The 21,700-nt window shown below is 37.5% G+C and overlaps 1 protein-coding gene across 2 annotated transcripts in view; it reads right to left on the bottom strand.

Annotated features, from left to right (window-relative positions):
* GRM5 (glutamate metabotropic receptor 5) overlaps positions 1-21,700 on the bottom strand; it is a 654,830-nt gene that overhangs the window by 339,307 nt on the left and 293,823 nt on the right. For both annotated transcript variants that reach the window (XM_007534501.3, XM_060176672.1), the window contains exon 3: positions 19,851-20,100. In XM_007534501.3, coding sequence (XP_007534563.2) covers positions 19,851-20,100 — 250 coding nt within the window. The remainder of the gene's footprint in view (positions 1-19,850; positions 20,101-21,700) is intronic.

The raw sequence follows: 21,700 nt of genomic DNA, 5'->3' as shown, positions 1-21,700 counted from the left end.
TACCCAGAATCTGGACTTCTTTCATGGGCTTCCAGTTTCTAGTTTTTCAAAATAGCCATAAATCTTCTGAGTTCTCTGTGTCTTTGGCAATGAGGAACCAATGATAAATGAAGAGGAGACTAAGATGTAGAGAGGAAGGACTGACTCAGGTTTAAAATGTTAACCATCTAGCTGCTGTGCCAGTCAGGGAAAGTCTACCCTGTCTGGCAAGTGTTCCATGCTGTGTAAAGTCACCATGCATAGTTTCTTAGTCACCCCCTCTACCCATTATTACTGACAAGCAGAACACAATTCTATTGCTTAACATAGCTACCATGTATTATCCATGCCCCCTGCCCATGCCCATGACCTTCACTCTGCTCCTTGACAAAATACTTATTTGTTGTAAAGCCTAGAAAGAAATGTTCTCACTCACTGTGCATGCATGTCTGACCAACCAGGAGCCAATCCTGGATGGAGAGGGGAAAATAAACAAGTGTCCTTGAGGGAAGTCTCTGATGCTCATCATAATGACCTCCAGGTGAAAACCTTTCACACTAACTCTACCTCCAGACTCCAGCCCAGGAATGAGACATTTTTTAGAGACTTTGCTCCATTGTCTTCTCAGATTGCTACCACCCAAATAGACCTGTGTTAATCTCATGAATCCCTGTCTCTCAAGTATTGATGTTCAAGCAGTGGTTATCCAAAGCTTGCTATTAAGTAACATCACTCCTTTAGTTTAGACGCTAAGCAAATGCTCCTCAATTATTGCATTGGTATTCTTTTTCTTAATTTCTTATTATCTTTATTTTATTTACTGGATAGAGACAGCCAGAAATCAAGAGGGAAGGGAGTGATAGAGAGGGAGAGTCAGAGAGATACGTGCAACATTGCCTCATCATTTGAAAAGAATATCCCCTGCAGGTGGGGACTGAGGGCTCAAACATGGGCCCTTGTGCACTATAACACATGCGCTCAACCAGGTGTGCCACCACCTGGCCCCTGCATTGATATTCTTGCAGCTCTGCCTAGATACTTCTTTGAATCTCTTTTGGATTCACCTGCAAATCACTCTCTGAGTAATGGTTGTGGTGTCCCCTGCTTACACAGCTCTGTAAGATTAATGTCTTAATATAATTTCTAGTGTGGAAAAAAAAACTTTAATTTTTGTACACAGTGTATGTTTCCAGGTTCTTCTCCAGCCATGGGAGATTCAGACTCACAAAGGTCCTTGACAAGAAGATAGGCATTCAAAACAGAAGCTACAATATTAACATTCACCAGGAAAGAGAGAAATGGGAAATGGAATGAGCAGAAATGGGAAATGGAATGAGCAGCAAAGACACACACACACACACACACACACACACACACACACACACACACACACACACACACACAGAGAGAGAGAGAGATTAGGATGAACAGATTCAGATACATAGGGTGGTGCTTAAATAATGGGCAGGACCCAGAGATAGCATAATTATTCTGCAAAAGACTTTCATGCCTGAGGCTCTGAGGCCCCAGATTCAATTCCTAGTATATGACCATAAGCCAGAAATGAGCAGTACTTTCTGCTGTTGGTTTCTCTTGTTATTAGATTTGCAGGCAGACAGACAGATAAGGCACCAAGGCTTTGACACAGAAAGCAGTATTTATATAAAACTAGCATTATTAATTCAGTGTTCAGCATGTTCATACCCCACCCCCAAAGAAAACATTCCAGAGGACAATGTGGTTTATATTTTATGGAGTTATCAGCATTCACATAGTATCTTGTAGCAACAAGCTTAACAGGTTCTTTTTCTTTTTTCTCTTTTGTGTAAATAGAGTAATATTTGTTTTGGATTATCAGTGGACTCTAGTAGAAGTAGCAGTTTCTAAGACAGCTGATCAAGGCCACTTTGAATAAAGCAGCAGAAAGTCCTGTTTATGCTGATAGGAGGAAGAAAATTGCCACCACTGTATTTTCTTCAGCTAGGAAGTTAATCCTAACTTACTAAGAAGATAGCCTTTGTTTCTGTGTCTGCCTCTCTCCCTCAACCTCTGGCTCTCTCTCATCCTTCTACTTCCTATCTCATTAAAATACAATAAATAAAACATTTCAAAAATAAAAAAAATGAAGAGGCAAGTTTAACCATGGTGACAGGGGACAAGACTTTCATGAATAAGGAAATAAGAGAAAACATTGGAAACATTGTAATACCATAAACTCAATTCTTTTGGATGTTACAGATGTCATGTGATGATGATACACAAATACTCTGTGGTGAATGAATCATTGGGTAATGGATTGCCTTTATTTTAGACCTAGTTTATTATGAAGGAGGCTCTAACCAATGATTTACACAGCAAGTTTACTTTTTAAATTCCTTCTTTATGGGAAATCTATTCAGTGAAGGCCATTACTCAATTGTCCTTTGATATTACTTCCTCTCAGATGATATCCTGTACTAAATATTCAATTTACTTCACAGAACATAGTTTGCAAGCCACTATTTAAATAAGAATACATTAACAAACAAGATGGAGACTATATCTGCTCTGTATAATACATAACTTATTTGGAAAGGCAATTATAAGTAGATGTTAATTTCAAGGCAGCACGGAACGACTCGACTCATAATTTGGTAGGTGACCTGTCTTATTCCCTGAGCCTAGCAAAGTAGAACTTATTATCTTATAAGCAAAATGAATATTTATCAGATAAATATGCAAGCATGGTGGCTTCACAACAGAGGTAAGCCAGACTGACCTCTCATGTTAAGTCTAGTGACTAGCAACAGGAAGAGACTACGGGACCATTTAGTTGCAAACAATCCATCTACTGTACAGAAAGCAGGGTTTAAATAGCAGAAGGGAACAAAGAACATTTTTCACATGTGACAATAATGATGGGTTTTAAAGGTCAGAACCCTCATTGTGAAGGGTCTAAGGAATGAAGAGAATTGATAGAGGTAGAGGAGCGTCCAGGAATGATTAGTGGCTATTGGGTAAGAGAGTCAATTAGAAAAATACGTTAATTATACCAGCAAGGGAGAGGTAGACAGAGAAAAGCTTTAAGGCAGAATATTGATATATGGAGTACATGTGATCAAGGAACGAGGATATGGAGAGCGGGCCTTACTATTAGTCTACTGACAGGGTAGGATAATGTAGTATATAGTCTGTATGTGATCAAAAATTGTGAACTTATAGTGAACTTTAAACTCTGTCTTCCCCTCATGTCTCCATTTCTCTCTCTTCTATCCAACAATGATGGCATCAACAACAACAATGATAACTATAACAATAAAACAACAAAAGAGAATAAATAAATATTAAAAAGAAATTAAAAGAAAACTATAAAGAGAGCATTTTGATTGGAAGAAAACTATATGCAAGCACTCTGAGGTAGCGAAAGTTTTGGAAGATTCATTCAATTTGTGGCTGGTAACAAAGTGGTGTCTGGCGATAAAGCTTAGTAGATAGTGCTGAAAAAAAAATATTGTCTTAATAGTGTATGTCCCAGTACTCAACTGTAGATTTTAAAGTGGTGCCTGGCGATCAAACTTAGTAGATAGTGCTGAAAAAAAAAAAAAAAACTTCCTTAATAGTGGATGTCCCAATACTCAACTGTAGATTTTCTCCTCCCTCCCTTCTTTATTTCATGTCTTTTAAATGTTTCTCACTGGAAGCTGGGCAGTAGCACAACGTGTTAAGCGCACATGGCACTAAAAGCCAGGACCAGAACAAGGATCCCCTTTCGAGCTCCCTGGCTCCCCACCTGCAGGGGAGTTGCTTCACCTGTAGTGAAGCAGGATTGCAGGTGTCTTTCTCTTACTGTCTCTGTCTTCCTCTCCCCTCTCAATTTATCTCTGTCCTAACAACAATAATAGAAATGGCAACAATAGCAACAATAGTCCTATCCAACAACAACAATAATAACAACAAGAGGAACAAAATGGGAAAAATGGTCTCCAGGAGCAATGGATTCATAGTGCAGGCACCGAGCCCAGCAATAACCCTGTAGGCAAAAAAAAAAAAAAGTTTCTGTCAGTGATCCCCAATCTTTGTAATCAATTACTTTCTTTTTCTTTCTTTCTTTCTTTCTTTCTTTCTTTCTTTCTTTCTTTCTTTCTTTCTCTTTCTTTTTTACCTTCTTTATTGGAGAATTAATGTTTTACATTTGAGAGTAAATACAATAGTTTGTACATGCATACCATTTCCCAGTTTTCCATATAACTATACAACCCACACTAAGTCTTCTGTCATAATTTTTGCACCTGTATTCTCCATGCCACCCACCCAGATTCTTTTAATTTGGTGCAATATACCAATTCAACTTCAGGTTCTACTTGTATTTTTTCTCTTCTGACGTTGTTTTTCAGCTTCTGCCTGAGAGTGTGATCACCCCATATTCATCCTTCTGTTTCTGACTTATTTCACTTAACATGAATTCTTCAAGGTTCATCCAAGATGGGCTGAAAATGGTGAAGTCACCATTTTTAATAGCTGAGTAGTATTCCATTGTGTATATAGATCACAACTTGCTCAGCCACTCATCTATTGTTGGACACCTGGGTTGCTTCTAGGTTTTGGCTATTACAGATTGTGCTGCTAAGAACATATGTGTACACAGATCTTTTTGGATGGGTGTGTTGGGTTCCTTAGGATATATCCCAAGGAGAGGACTTGCAGGATCATAGGGTAGGTCTATTTCTAGCCTTCTGAGGGTTCTCCAGACTGTTCTCCACAGAGGCTGAACCAATTTATGTTCTCACCAGCAGTGCAGGAGGTTCCTTTGACCCAACAACCTCTCCAGTATTTGCTGCTGATACCTTTTCTGATCTGTGACATTCTCACAGGAGTGAAGTGTTATCTGGTTGTTGTCCCTGACAATCAAACAGAGAAAGAAACAGAGAGGGGGAGAGAAAGATAGACATCTGCAGACCTGCTTCAATGACTGTGAAGCGACTCCCCTATAGGTTGGGAGCTGGGGAATTGAACCGGGATCCTTCTGCCAGTCCTTTGGCTTTGTGCCACGTGCGATTAACCTGCCCAACTCCCCAGTCACATAGGTTTATGCTTGCCTTAGTCTTCTTTGTAATTGGATTCATTTCATTGAAGATGTCTTTAAATTTATGTGGAAAATAGTTCTGCCAATATTTTCCTCTAAGTATATAATAGTTTCCAGTTTAACATTCAGGTCCTTAATCCACTTGGAATTTACTTTTGTGTTTGGTGAAATATAGTGGTTCAGTTTCATTCTTCTGCATGTTTCAACCCATTTTTTCCAACACTATTTGTTGAAGAGACTTATATTTCCCCATTTAATAATCTGGGTACCTTTGTCAAAGATTAGATGTCCATAGGTATGGGGGCTTACTTCTGGCTCTCAATTTTATTCCACTGTTCAATGTGTCTATTCATGTTCCAGTACTAAGCAGTTTTGATGACAACAGCCCTATAATAGAATTTGAGATCTGGGAGTGTGATGACTCTAGTTCTGTTCTTTCTTTTCAAGATTGTTTTGACTATTTTAGGTCTTTTCTGGCTCCAGATAAACATTTGTAGCATTTATTCTATGCTCATAAAACTGTGGTTGGGATCTTGATGGGGATAACATTAAATTTGTAGATGGCTCTGGGTAGTATATTCATTTTGATGGTGTCAATTCTTCCAACCCATGACCATAGGATATCTTTCCACTTCTTTATGTCTTTTTCTTTCTTAATTTTATTATATTTATTTATTTATTCCTTTTTTGTTGCCCTTGTTGTTTTATTGTTGTTGTTGATGTCTTTGTTATTGGATAGGACAGAGAGAAATGTAAAGAGGAGGGTAAGACAGAGAGGGGGAGAGAAAGATAAACACCTGTAGACCTGCTTCACTGCCTGTGAAGTGACTCCCCTGCAGGTGGGGAGCTGGGGGCTAGAACCAGGATCCTTACTCCAGTTCTTGTGCTTTGTGCACATGCATTTAACCTGTTGCACTACCAATCGACTCCCTCTTTGTGTCTTTTTCAATTTCCTTGAATAGTGACTCATAATTTTCAGTATACAAATCTTTCACTTCCTTGGCTATTTTTATTCCTAGATATTTTATTGTTTTTGTTGCTATAGTAAAAGAAATTGATTTCTAGATTTCAATTTCTTCTAACTTAGTGTTTGCATAGAGGAATGCCCCTGACTTTTGCATGTTAATTTTGTAGCCTGACAACTTACTGTATTGCCTAATGATTTCCAAAAGCTTCTTGCTGGATTCCTTAGGTTTTTCTATGTATACTATCATGTCATCTGCAAATAGGGAGAGTTTGACTTCTTCTCTTCCAATCTGTATCCCTTTAATTCCTTGCTCCTGCCTGATTGCTATGGAAAGAACTTCCAACACTATGTTGAAGAATAATGGTGATAGTGGGCAGCCTTGTCTAGTACCTGATCTAAGGAGAAATGCTTCCTGTTTTTGAATATTGAGTATGATGTTGGTTGTAGGTTTGCTATATAGAGAGGCCACTATCTTCAGGAATTTTTCTATTTATTCCCATTCTTTGTAGTGTTTGATAATAAAGGGATGCTGTATTTTGGCAAAGGCTTTCTCTGCATCTATTGATACAAACATGTGGTTTTGGTCTTGCTTTTATTGATGTGGTGGATCACATTGATAGATTTACATATGCTAAACCAATCTTGCATCCCTGGGATAAACTCCACTTGGTCATAATGAACAATCTTTTTAATATACTGCTGTATCCGGTTGGCTAGAATTTTGTTCAATATTTTAGCATCTATATTCATCAGAGAAATTGGTGTGCATTTTTTTTTTAGTTGTGTCCCTGTCTGCTTTTGGTATGAAAGTGACGTTGGCTTCATAGAAGCTGGAAGGGAATATTCCAGTGTCTTCAATCTTCTGGAAGACTTTTAAAAGTAGAGGTATTAGTTCTTCTTTCAAGGTTCTTTAGAATTCCTTTGTAAAACCATTTGGTCCAGGACTTATATTTTTGGGAAGGTTTTTGATAACTGTTTCAATTTCATTAGCTTTTATGGGCCTGCTAATGTTATCTAGTTCTTCTTTACTTTATTTTAGAACTTTTTAGGAATCTAGGAAATTGTCCACTTCTTCCAGGTTCTCTAGCTTGGTGGCATATAGTTGTTCATAGAAGCCTTACATGATCTGTTGAATTTCTGTGGTGTCTGTTATGGTATCTCCTCTTTCATTTACAATCCAATTTATTTGGGTCTTCTCCCTTTTTTGTTATGTGAGTCTGGCTAAAGTTTTGTCGATGTTGTTCACTCTTTCGAAGAACCAACATTTACTTTCGTTGATATTTTTTATGGTTTTATTATTTTAAATGTTATTTATTTCTGCGCTAACTTTACTTATTTCTGTCCTTCTGATTGCTTTAGGGTTCCTTTGTTCTTCTTCTTCTAGGTCTTTAAAATGTGCAATCAGGCTTTTGATTTGTGTATTTTCTTGTTTCCTAATGTGAGCTTATATGACTATAAACTTCCCTCTCAGTATTGCCTTAGCTGTGTCCCAAATATTTTGATAGCTTGTGTCTTCATTTTCATTGAACTCTTGAAACATTTTGATTTCTTCCTTGATTTCTTCTTTGACCCAGTAGTTAAGCAGTGTACTGTTGAGCTTACACATTTTGGGACTATCACTAATCTTTTGTTGGCTGTTTAGTGTTAGTTTAATTCTACTGTGGTCTGAGAAGATGGTTGGGATGATTTCATTGTTCTTGAATTTGTTAATGCTGCCTTTGTGGCCTAACATATGATCTATCCTTGAGAATGACCCATGTGGTCTTGAGTAAAATGATTGTTACTAATCTTTTGTTGATTGTTAAGTGTTAGTTTTATTCCAATGTGGTGTGAGAAGATGCTTGGGATGATTTCAATGCTCTGAAATTTGCTGATGCTGCCTTTGTAGCCTAACATATGGTCTATCCTTGAGAGTGTCCCATGTGCACTTGAGTAAAATGTGTATTCCAGTTTCTTAGGAAGAATGACTCTGAAAATGTCCAATAATTCTAGTTTATCTATCTCCTCATTGAGCTCCCTCTTGTCTTTATTGATTTTCTGCCTGGATCATCTGTCAAGTTGAGAGAGTGGGGTGTTGAAGTTCCTTACTATGACTGTGTTGCTGTCCATATATTGCTGTAGCTCCTTCAGTAAATGTGTGATGTATTTAGATGGCTTCTCATTGGGTGCATAGATGTTAACAATTATAAAATCCTCTTGATTGACTGATTCTCTGAGCATTAAGTAATGTCCATCCCTATCTTTTTAAATTTTATTTATTTTGAAGCCTATCATGTCAGATATGAGAATAGCTGTTTCTGCCCTTTTTTGTGGGCCACTGGCTTGTATGATAGTTTTCCGTCATTTCACTTTGAGTCTGTGTTTGTCTTGTTGACTAAGGAGCGTTTCCTGTAAACAGCATATTGTTGGGTTGCATTTTCTGATCCATCTTCCTACTCTGTGCTTTTTAATAGGTGGGTTCAGGCCATTGCCATTTATTGATATCAAAGAGTGAAAACATTTTAGCGTTACTCTTGTAGATTTTTAGAGTGTTCTGATATATGGCATACTGATGGTGGTCTGACTGTTTATAGGAGACCCTTCAAAACTTCTTTCAGGGCAGGCATGGTGATAGTTGATTCTTTCAACTCTTGCTTATATGAGAAGTTTTTGTTGTCAGATGCAGCCACTCTGCCACTCCTTGTGTGTTTTTGAAATCAGGTGTGGTGAAATCAAGCCAATCAGAGTGTGTTTCTCTCATACATTGTCCTACATTGTTAAGCATGCATCAGATGCGATTTCTGAGAACCTTTATCTAAGAATCACAATGGCGCCTAAACGTGCCGCTGCTTCTAAGCCTTCTGACAATGAAACTAAGCACTGAAGGAAGATGTTTATCATCCTGGAGAAGGTAAAACTCTTGGATATGATCAAAGATGGCAAGAAAATTATGGAAGTGGCTTGCCATTACGATTTGAATGAGTCTACCATTTGCTCCATCCATAAAGATGAAAAGAACATCTGTGCAATAGCTACTGTGTGCTACTGTCTCTTTAATCAAGGAAGTAAAGCTAAAGGGGTATTATTTCATGTCTAGAGGGCTCTAGTAATGTTAAAAACTGTATTTAGAAGGTTATAAACAGGTTTTCTATGCTTTAACTATGAAAATATTTGATTTATAAAGAATTCTACTTTGTGGAAATTTACTTATCTTGGTAGAGTCTGGAACACATTAACCATGATAAACAAGGGATGACTGTAGTTGAATTAATTTCAAGTCATAGGCAAAATGGGTAAGGAATCAAATTTTTACTGACAGGGTGAAGAAGACAGTTTTATCAATCCAGGTTTGGTAAAATAGTCAGCTTTTGATCTGGCTACACTTTGCCTGGATTTACTTGTGTTTAATGTAATTAAAGGGTTCACAGTTGTGGAAATTTACAGTTTTTTCAATATTATTTTAATCCCTGAATTGGAGCACAGTGGCTTAAAATCCTCTTTTTTTTTTTTTTTATTCCCTGTAGGCTATGGGAACCTGAGGGTTTTTAAACTAAGAAGTAGGCTGCTTAGCTTAATCACTGACTCCTGATCAAGATATAAAGCAGGGTGGGGCAGAGATAATCCAGTAGTTATGCAAAGAGACTCTCACAGCCCCACTGCTAGGCCACTGAGTTATAGATCTTTTCCTGAGTTTCCTTGTTAGTTCTCTGTCCCCTGGTGTCAACACAGGGTCTCCCCCTTGCTCCTCCAGCCTCTGATGGCAGTAGCAACGGAGACTTTTGGTGAGTCTTAGGGGAGTCCTCTCCTCCTTTCAGCCATCTTTTTGTTGGTGAAACAAACTGGAGGTGGAGTTTCAACTGGTAAACTGCCGGAATGTTACCAGCCACTTAATCTCTCCCTAGGCTCCTCTCTGTCCTCAAGCTGCATGTATTTGCACTCATTGGTGATTTGGTGGGTTCCTGAAGTCATTCTAGTCCTGTCTTGTTGCAGTCCCAGTTGGTCTCCTTTGGCATTCCTAGTTGACCCAGGAGAAGAAAGGAGAGAAACACAACTGCTGCTGCTCTGTTGCCCTGCTTCCAGAAGTCTCCCCCTCTTACTTTGTAAGATGCGACTGCTTCCCGTGTTCTCCAGTTATCTAAAATGTATGTGTCTTTACATAGGGAAGGGATGAGTTTCACCTACTGATTGTGAAGGCAATATTAATGGGAAAATTTTGGGAAATCTTCTTTAAGTAGAGTTTAGCGACCAATTACCTTTATTTACTCTTTCTCAAACTGCTAATATTCATGTTGGATCAGGTGTCATCTTCAGTGCTTTAGTTTTCTCTACTACATACTATTCTTTGACATTTTAAAAAAAATTTTTATTTATATAAAGGAAACATTGATTAAACCATAGGATAAGAGGTGTGTAACTCCACACAATTCCCACCACCAGAACTCTGTATCCTATCCCCTCCCCGGATAGCTTTCTTATTCTCTAACCCCCTGGGAGCATGGAACCAAGGTCATTGTGGGATGCAAAAGATTGAAGGTCTGGCTTCTGTAATTGCATCCCCGCTGAACATGGGCATTGACAGGTTAATCCATACTCCCAGCCTGTCTCTCTCTTTCTCTAGTGAGGAAGGCCTCTGAGGCAGCAGAGCTCTAGGACACATTGGTGGGGTTGTTTGTCCAGGGAAGTCTGGTAGGCAGTTTTATTTTGTCTGTTTTTTTTCATGTCCTTATGTTATCTGTTTTATTTTCTCTCTTTCTTTCTTTCTTTTTTATCATATATAATTTGCATTTTGTGGAGTTAAAGATTCATGTATATTCAGTATCATTAATCCCACATCAATTTCTCCTTCAGAGAGAGAGGTACCATAGCACTGATGCCCTGTCTCTCCCATCCACACCAGTAAATGAATTTGTGTTTTCATATGGTGCCAGCACTCAAGCCTGAGCCATACACATGGCAAAACATATTTTCTACGCATTTCTCTAAAAACCTTTATTTTCATTACCAAGATTTTGTTCTTATTATATATTTTTGTAGGTTTTTGGTTAGTTTTAATTATTTCTTGTAAGATAGTTTTAAATATTTATTTACATAATATTATGAGAGAGAGAAATAGGAGAGAGAGATGCACTGTTATATTCAGTGAAAGGGATAGAACTTGGAACCACTGAAGCTTCATGCATGATAGTCCTGTGTTACTTTAATGTGGAATTCTTTCCCTGGCTCCACTTTTCTTTATTAATTTATTTTAATAATAACTATTATTATTGTTCTTGTTGTTACCAGAGCACTGCTCAACTCTGGCTTATGATGGCATGAGGGACTGAACCTGGGATTTTGGAGTCTCAAGGCAGGGGAGTCTTTTTGCATAACCATTATGTTATGTCCTCCACTCACTCCCACTATTATTCTATTTGCAGGAAGCAACATTTTCTCATGTCTTGAAGACTAGCTCTTTATTTCCATGTTTCACCTCTCTGAGGTAGTTTCCTATTTATTCCAAACAGTGTTTTATGTTACTTGTGCTATCTTCCATGTTAGAGGTTTTTCTCAGCCATCTGAGGATGGACTGGGGAGATAGCACAGTAGTTCTGCAAATAGATTTCCATGCTTGAGGTTCCAATATTTCAGATTCAATCCTTAGCACCACCATAAGCCAGAGCTGAGCAGAGTAATGGTCTATTTGTCTATTTCTTTCTCTATGTATTTCTCTCTCTCATTAAAATAAAATAAATAAAATTTTTAAAAAGGAAGTATGGCTTTCTACTGCAAATCTCCCCAGCCCTAGAAATTAAATGCAATTTGAAAATTTTATTTAGAGGTTTTTATGATTCAACAGTAGCAGTTACTGTTCCAGAGAGTATTGGGGTAACTAATGTCTGCTTTCCAGCCATCTGGACACAGTTTCACAAATAGCCACCACACATTTACTGAGCAGGAGGATTAAATGGCAAATAGACAGAAAATCACTTGTAATCTTCAACCGTTATGCAAATGCTAGGTTTCACCACTGCTTCAGTTACGATATGGCCTCAAAATGTACAAATGCTCTGCTAAAAAAACTGAAATGCTTCATTTCTACTTTGAAATCTTAAAATTATGTTAGGATTTCTATAAGTGAAATTTTCCCACAAGATTTTTTGCCACTGACTTTTCCCATTGTTTCCCCACACAGTCCATATGCTATGGGTGCTGAAAAATGGAATTATGGAGTTATATTCATCTTGGAAGATTGCCACACTGAGTCTTGATACATCCTAACACTTTTCTGGATTATCATCAGAACTAAGATCCTACAGAAAGAGAAGTTGTATTTAATGAACTTTGTCTGTGTGTTTGTTTGATTAAGATAGCACTGTCTTCTCAGACCACATGAGTGAGCTACACAAAAGACAACTGTCTCTTGCTGTTTGGATAACAGGATATTTGAATATGAGGGCACAGAAAGCTCTAACAAATCAAATGTTTTATTCTGTAAATCAATCTGCCCAGGACTCATGGTGGTAGTGTACCTCCCTCCACTATAATTTAGTCACCACCCTCATGGGGACACTCAATTCCAGATCACAGTGCTGTATATAGTAAGTAGAGATATTTACATGGGTAGCAACGTAATGAAGAAGTGATTAAGTTATTTAAAACCCCTAAATTAATTATAATTTATTAATTTTAATCTTAGAAAAGTGCTCTTATAGTTTTTGTGAAAAAAATAACTAAAACATCTAACAACGGGAGTCGGGCTGTAGCGCAGCGGGTTAAGCGCAGGTGGCGCAAAGCACAAGGACCGGCATAAGGATCCCAGTTCAAACCCCGGCTCCCCACCTGCAGGGGAGTCACTTCACAGGCGGTGAAGCAGGTCTGCAGGTGTCTATCTTTCTCTCCTCCTCTCTGTCTTCCCCTCCTCTCTCCATTTCTCTCTGTCCTATCCAACAATGACAACAACAATAATAACTACAACAATAAAACAACAAGGGCAACAAAAGGGAATAAATAAATAAAATAAATATTTAAAAAAATCTAACAAAATTTTGGAAGATAAGAACTATTTAGGTAACACAATTTAATTTTTAAAATAAACCAAAACAAACAAACATTGTAATAACAGTACCACACTACTAGCAAAATGTTTGACAAATAAGACAATAGTAACAAAGAAAACATCTAAAATTATAAAATTTGTAAATGGCTCTGGGGAGAATATTCATTTTGATGATATTATTCTTCCAATCTATGAGCATGAGGTGTCTTTACTTTTCTTGGTATCAGTCTTTCACTTCTTTGTTCATCTTCATTCCTAGGTATTTTAGTGATTTTGCAGCAAAAGTGAATGGGAGTGATTTCTGGATATCTTCTCTTCAGACTTAGTGTTTGCATAAAGAAATGCCACTGATTTTTTTTTTTTTGTACTTTGATTTTGTAGCCTGGCACCTTGTTATATTGCCTATTAACTTCCAGTAATTTTCTTCTGGATTCTTAAATTTTTTCTATGTATACTATCCTATCACCTGCAAATAGTGAGAGCTTGGCGTCTTCCCTTCCAACCTGTATTTATTTTATTTCATTCTCTTGCCTGATTGCTATGGCAAGAACTTCCAATACTATGTTGAAGAGTAACGGTGACAGTGGACAGCCCTGTCTAGTCCCCGATCTGAGGGGGAATGATTTCAGCTTTTGTCCATTGAGTATGATGTTGGCTATAGGTTTTCTATATATGGACTCCACTATCTTGAGGAATTTCCCATCTATTTCCTTTTTTTTTTTTGTAGTATTTTGATCATGAATGGGTGTTGGATTTTGTCAAAGGCTTTCTCTGTATCTATTGAGATAATCATGTGGTTTTTGGCTTTGCTTTTATTGATGTGGTGAATGACATTGATTGACTTACGGATGTTGAACCAGCCTTGCATTCCTGGGATGAATCCCACTTGGTCGTGATGAACAATCTTTTTGATGTGCTGCTGTATCCAGTTGGCCAAGATCTTGTTTAATATTTTGGCGTCTATGTTCATCAGAGATATTGGTCTGTAGTTTTCCTTTTTTGTTGTGTCTCTATCTGCTTTGAGTATCAGAGTGATGTTGGCTTCATCAAAGGTGAAAGGGAGTGTTCCTGTTTCTTCAATCTTGTGGAAGAGCTTTAGAAGCATAGGTACTAACTGTTTCCTGAAGGTTTTGTAGAATTCGTTTGTGAAGCCATCTGGTCCAGGATTTTGTTGTTGGGGAGATTCTTAATAACTGTTTTGGTTTTTTTTTTTTTTTTTTGTCTGTTATTGGTGCATTTAGGTTTTGTAGTTCCTCTTGGTTCAGTTTTGGAAGGGCATATAATTCTAGGAATTCTTACATTTTTTCCACATTCTCTAGCTTGATGGCATATAGTTTTTAATAGAAATTTCGCAAGATTTTCTGTGGTGTCAGTTATACCTCCTCTATCGTTCATAATTCTATTAATTTGAGTCTTTTTTTTTTCTTTTTAGTGACTCTGGCTAGGGGTTTGTCAGTCTTGTTTTAATTTTCAAAGAACCAACATGTGGCTTCATTGATATTTTGTATGGTTCTTATTTTCAATGTTGTTTATTTTTGCTCTAATTTTAGTGATTTCTGTCCTTCTGGTTGCTTTAGTGTTCTTTTGTTCCTCTTCCTCTAAGTCCTTAAGGTGTGCAGTAAGATTGTTTATTTGAGCTTTTTGTTGTTGTTGTTATTTAATATGTGATTGTATGGCTATGAGTTTCCCTCTTAGTACTTCTTTAGCTGTGTCTCAAATATTTTGATAGCTTTCGTCTTCATTTTTGTTTCCAGGAACATTTGAATTTCTTGCTTGAGTATCTCTCTGACCCAGTGGTTCTTAAGCATTATGTTGTTTAGTTTCCAAATTCTGTGTCTTTTAGTAATTCTCTGTTTGTTGTTAAATTTTAGCTTTACTCCACTGTGGTTTGAGAAGGTATTTGGGATGCTGTCTTTGTGACCTAATATGTGGTCTATCCTTGAGTATGTGTTGTGTGGATTTGAAAAGAATGTGTATTCAAGTTTTTTGTGGTGAAGAACTCTGAAAAATATCCAGGAGGTCTAGTATGTCCATCTCTTCTTTTAATTCTCTTGTTTCTTTGTTGATTCTCTGCCTTGTTGATCTAAGTGTGAGAGTAGGATGTTAAAATCTCCCACTATTATTGTATTACTATTGATGTATTTCTGTAGTTCTTTCAGTAGGTGTTTGATGTATTTAGATGGTCCCTCATTGGGTGCACAGATGTTAATAATTATAAGTCTTCTAGGCTGATTGATCCTCTAATCATTATGTAATAGCCTTGCCTATCTTTTATTACTTTATTTAATTTAAAGCGTATTGTGTCAGAGATGAGAATGGCTGTTCCTGCATTTTTTGTCGTCCATTAGCCTGTATGATAGTTTTCCATCCTTTCACTTTAAGTCTGTATTTGTCTTGTTGGGTCAGGAGGGATTCTTGCAAACAACATATGGTTGGGTTATGTTTTCTGATCCATCCTCCCACTCTGTGCCTTTTAATGGGTGAGTTTAAGCCATTGGCATTTATTGATATTATGGATTTCATATATTGTAGTACCATTATTCAACATTTTTTTATTTGCACTGATATATGACAAGTATTATGGTGATGTTCTTGTTTATAAGAGGTCTTTTAGAACCTCTTTCAAGCCTTGTATTTTTATTAACTTGTTAACCACTACTGAATCTCGAATAAACATTTAATAAATAAAAAGACAGTGTTATAAAAGATTAACCTTGCTTGTCAGTTATAAATAAAATTATATATAATTTTATTATATATTAAAATATAATATCTTATATAATATAAATTTTTATTTATTTATAAACACACACATATATTTATATATATATTATATGACCCTCTCTTTTCTCCTAAGAATGACAACTTTTCTTTCTGGAAGAGATGGTTGTGTGTGGCTCAGCCTCTGACTTTAAGAAGCAGCCTATCCTAGAGACCTGTGCAATCATTCTGTCATTGTAGAAGCTACATTTCAGAGCAGAAACTTGTCCAGTCTTGGTATTTTCTAGACTTTCTGTGAGTGGGGGTGGGGGTGGGGTGGGGTCAATGATTGAAATTCCATTTGGTCACAGATTAAGGGTTAATTTTTGAACCATTTATATCCATTCATCTCTACCACTCACTCCTGCTTTTTTTTCTTAACTTTGAAAACAAGACTATTGTTTAATCAATCTTTGAAACATTAACAGTGAGAATTCACTATAATATTTGCTAAAAATACATATGCCAATGTTGAAACATGGTCCTATTTTAAGAATATTTCTCCATTACAGCATAGCCAAATCTTCTTTTCCCTAGTTTAGCACAAATGGAGTAGAACAAAATAATGTATGAAATTACTTCATTGTAGTGTATTTTTTCTTGTTCTCCTATCTAAACTGATAGGAGATCTACCCAATACTGCAGTACCCCTGCCTCTCCAGCTATCTCTGTACCATATGTCTCTCATGGGTAAAGAGAAATGTGTGGTAGAGAACCATACAGTATATTGTTAGATAAAAAATACTGATTTAATGAAGATTATGATAAAGTAGAGAAATATATTTAATGATAATGCTATGTACTTGAATCTTAAGTACTGTATTAGAGGAAATTTGTCACAGTACAACTATTTTAAGATTATGATGATGATTTTCATTTACAAGGTTTCAAAGACTAAATATTTCTTTTTAATTTTTATTAATGGTTTCGTAATAACTAACAAGATTGTAAGATACTCTGAGATGATACAGATGTGAGAATACAAACAACCTTTACTGTATTGGTTTTATTTTCATTAAATTTACTTATTGTGGGAGTCGGTTGCTAGCACAGCGGGTTAAGCTCATGTGGCACGAAGTGCAAGGACTGGCTCCCCACCTGCAGGGGAGTTGCTTCATAGGCAGTGAAGAAGGTCTGTAGGTGTCTCTCTTTCTCTCCCCCTCTTTGTCTTCCCCTCCCCTCTCCATTTCTTTCTGTCCTATCCAACAACAACAACAATAACTACAGCAATAATAACTAAAACAATAAAACAACAAGGACAACAAAAAGAGAATAAATAAATAAATAAATAAATAAATGATAATAATACTTATTGTGGTGCACCCAGTTGAGAGAACACATTACCAAGTGCAAGGACATGGGTTTGACACCCAGGACTCACAGGGATGGCGGATGAGGAGTGCTTCATGAGTGGTGAAGCAGGTCTATAGGTGTAGACCTTCCTTTCTCTCTCCCCTCTCAATTTTTCCCTGTCCTATTAAAAAAAAAAAAAAAAAGGCTGCCAGAAGCAAAAGGTGATTTCACTGTTATTTTCACTTAGTCTTCTTCAATCATTGGATACTGGCTATCTCTCAGACATATACTCTTTCCAATTGGTGGAAATTTAAAAAGATAGGGATGGACATTACTTAATGCTCAGAGGATCAGTCAATCAAGAGGATTTAACAATTATTTCAGTTTCTTGGGGTGAATGATTCTGAAAATGTCCAATCGTTCTAGGTTATCTATCTCCACATTTAGCTCCCTCATTTCTTTATTGATTTTCTGGATGATCTGTCAAGTTGAGAGAGTGAGGTGTTGAAGTCCCCTACCATGACTGTGTTGCTGGTAATATATTTCTGTAGCTCTTTCAGTAGATGCTTGATGTATTTAAATGGCTTATCATTGGGTGCATAGATGTTAATAACTGTTAAGTCCTCTTGATTGACTGATCCTCTGAGCATTAAATAATGTCCATTCCTATCTTTTTAAATTTTATTTTTATTAAAGTCTATCATGTCAGATATGAGAATAGCTGTTCCTGCTCTTTTTCTGTGGTTCATTGGCTTGTATGGTAGTTTTCCATCATTTCACTTCTAGTCTGTGTTTCTCTTGCTGAGTCAGGTGGGACTCCTACAGACAACATATTGTTGTATTTTGTTTTCTGATCCATCTTCCTACTCTGTGCCTTTAAATGGGTGAATTTAGGCCATTGACATCTACAGATATTGTAGATTTAAGATGTCTTAATGCCATTATTGTAGATTTTTAGAGTGTTCTGATATATGTTATGTTTATGGTGATGTTATTGTTTATAGGAGACCTTACAGAACTTCTTTCAGGGAAGGTTTGATTCTTTCAACTATTGGTCATAGTTGATTCTTTCAACTATTGCTTATCTGAGAAGGTTTTTATGCCTTTATCTAGTGTGAATGACAATCTAGCAGGATGCAGTAGTCTTGGTTGAAAGCCTGTCTCATTGAGCACTGCATGGATATCTTGTCATCCAATATTTGTTAAGTACACATTAAAAATAAAACACATGCAAAAGTTTAGCATTCTGACTGTTTTATTGTTGTAGTTATTATTATTGTCATTGTTGTTAGATAGGACAGAGAGAAATGGAGAGAGGAGGGGAAGACAGAGGGGGGAGAGAAAGAAAGCTGCAGATCTGCCTCACCGCCTGTGAAGAGACTCCCCTGTAGGTGGGGAGCTAGGAGCTCAAACTGGGATCCTTACGCTGGTCCTTGTGCTTTGCACCATGTGTGCTTAACCTGCTGTGCTACTGACAGACTGCCTGGAGCAATTTTCATATGTCTTTTGACCTTTTGTATCTCTTCTGTTCATATCCTTTCCCCACTTCTGAATTGTGTCATTTGCTTTTTTGATGCTAAGTCTTGTGAACTCTATATATTTTGGTTATTAAACTTTTGTCTGGTGTATGGCATGTAAAGATCTTCTCTCGTTCTTGAGGAGTCTATTTGCTTAGGTGGTGGTTTCTTTTGATATACAGAAGCTTTTAAATTTGAGGTAGACACTATCTTTCTACATGATACTTTCAGCCCACCTGCATGCTAGCTATCAGGCTTGGGCAAAAATTAGTAAAGTCTTGGGCACATTGGAATATATTTAAAATAGACTTCCTAGCTACTTTCAACATGAAGACCACAAATCTCTTCTGCTATATTCTTACTTTTAGGTTATTGATTATTGATCTTGTCGATCATTATTAGCACAGTGAGTTAAGCACAGGTGGTGTGACTCACAAGGACTGGCATAAGGAACCTGGTTTGAGCCCCCAGCTCCCCACCTGCAGGAAAGTTGCTTCACAGGTGCTGAAGCAGGTCTTCAGGTGTCTATCTTTATCTCCCCTTCTCTGTCTTCCCCTCCTCTCTCCATTTCTCTCTGTCCAGCCAACAACGATGACATCAGTGACAACAACAATAATAACTGCAACAACAATAAAAAAACAAGAGCAACAAAAGGGAATAAATAAAAATTAAAATAAAAAAGTTAATCTCTTAGAAACTTGTCTGGTGAGGGATCCAACAATAATAATAACAAACTTATTAAGTGAGTAAAGTAATTCAATTTTCAAATGTCTTAGAACGTTTTAGAAATGTTATTTGTGATTCAGGTTAGTTCTCAAACTTTAGTTCTACGATTTTTTGAGACTTATCACTCCATCTAACACATACAGTTATTTGATTCTATATTGTAAAACAAGTTTCTACAGCCATTCTGAAAATATATTTGAGAAAGAATTACAAGTCATAAATTTTCTTACTCTTCTTATTTCCCTTACTTCTAGTCAACTAGATATACTTCTAGTCACTGTTAAGGTCATAATGGGTAAAAACAAAGTATACAAGTGCCATTTCAGGGGAGAGTCCTATTCATTAATATATACATGGCATATCTACTTGCTATCCATGATTATCTCTAGGTCCTGCTGTGTTAGGCTACTTAAACTCCTTTTCTACTACACAGATCATATAAACTTCCAAAACCTCAGATTCTTCAAAGGCAATTTATAATGTTTCTGATCCCTGCCATTACCTCGACATGAATGTCCTGTTGTCACTTACCTGCCCAGAAGCATAAATTCTCCTGCCAGCCCTAGGCGTCTCATAGCCATCAGGAGACCTCTCACAGTCATGCCCTCACAGAAGCAAGCCACCACACGGGCCTTGGGAAGGTGGCTCATGAGTTTCTTCAGCAGCTTATCAAAGCTCTGCTCCCCAGCATTGCTGTAGATTTTGTAGGAGTGTGCAATGCAGATCCCTTCCTTAGCTGACATGTCTTTGAAAGCTTCCATTCCACTTTCTCCATAGTTGCCTGCATGAATACAGAGAGAAACAGCAGGGTTATGAAACAGAATTACTGGGTATAAACAACGGGCACAATCAGAATGCAGATTTGTTGGCAGCATGAAGGCCATGAAGGTTTCTGGACAGTCTCACTAGTGTGTCCTGGAGCCTCTCCTCTACAGAGCTCTAGCCCACTAGGGAAAGATAGAAGCAGGCTGGGGGTATGAATCAACCTGCCAATAACCAAGTCCAGTGGAGAAGCAATTTTAGTAGCCATAACTCCTACCTTCTGCACCTCAAAAACAATTTTGATGGGTGAGAAGTGATAGGAGAAACAGGTTAAAAAGGCTCTAAAATCCAGTTCCATCAGGACCCAGTGAGAGAGGAAGAAAAGGGGAAGAATATTTGGATGTAGTAATAGGGTCATGAGTGTCTTAGAGGGGAAGAGAGGACTGGACCTGGAAGAAAAAAGGGGGCAATTATGTATAAATGTAGACAGATAATTATAGAGATGACAGTTAACCAATGTCTGCAACCTTGGGAGAACTAAGGTGATTTGCAATAGAGGGACTGGGGATTCAGAACTCTGGTGGTGAATGGTGTGTCAGTTATACTCTTGTTGACATGTAATTTTGTAAATGAATACTAACTCACTAATAAAAAAGAGAGAGAAAAGAGACAAAGACAAAGAGACAGGAACAGAGGCAGAGGGAAAGAAAATACAACACTGAAGCTACCTACAGTTTGGTGAAGGCCAGACTCAACTTGGGTTGCTTGCATAACAAACCAGTCACACTAACCTGGTTGTTGGGTAGTATGCCAGCTCCCCCCGGCTTAAACCTTCTGTCTCTAATCCTGCTTAACTAAGCACTGGCATGCCTCCAGGGCATTGGTTTAATCCCCACTGGATCACCATGTCTTTTTGCTCCACCCCCTCTCCTAGTACACCCTGATTTCCACCAGTCTTTTTTTGTTCTACCCTCTCTACGTCACATCCTGTTTCCACCCTACTTGGCAAGTACAATACAGCTGCTTTTCTGAGTAAACACACTTGAGATTATATTAAGGTTCCGAGAGTTCTAGAGTCTATCTCCTGCGACACTAGCTTGGCATGAGTTCCTGATACCTCTTCCATGCAGCAGCCTAGGTTGGCTCCAGTTGAGTTCCCTCCAACCCAGAGAGCACTTGTTTAGGAAGAAGCACCCTCAGGTTATCCAGGCATAAAAGAACAGGGACACATAAGCAGCAGATTTACAAGAAGACATCATAGATAAGTGTATACCATTTGGGTATCTGCAACCTTGTGTTAAGGCACTGATTTTTTTTTCTCTTTTCTTTCTTATTTTTTTCCTGAGATCTCTCTGCCATGGATGATCTTTTCCAAATCTTGTACTCTTTTTTCTATACACATTTTTGTATCTCTGGGACATTTTTCTCGGGGCCACACCATGGATGCTTTTGAGCATTTTTGCAGCTTTTAGGGGATATATAGGGCAACCAACCAAAAGGCTAAGGGACCTTGAGGCTGAGGTTCAAGAATTAAAGGAAATGGTCATAGCACTTACTCAGCACCATAAATGCTTAAAAGAAGAAGCAAAGCCTGTCCCAATCCTGACCTACCCTAAGCC

This window comes from Erinaceus europaeus, chromosome 17 (genome assembly GCF_950295315.1).
Source record: "Erinaceus europaeus chromosome 17, mEriEur2.1, whole genome shotgun sequence".
NCBI lineage: Eukaryota > Metazoa > Chordata > Mammalia > Eulipotyphla > Erinaceidae > Erinaceus > Erinaceus europaeus.
This window is presented reverse-complemented; position numbering and strand designations above follow the sequence as displayed.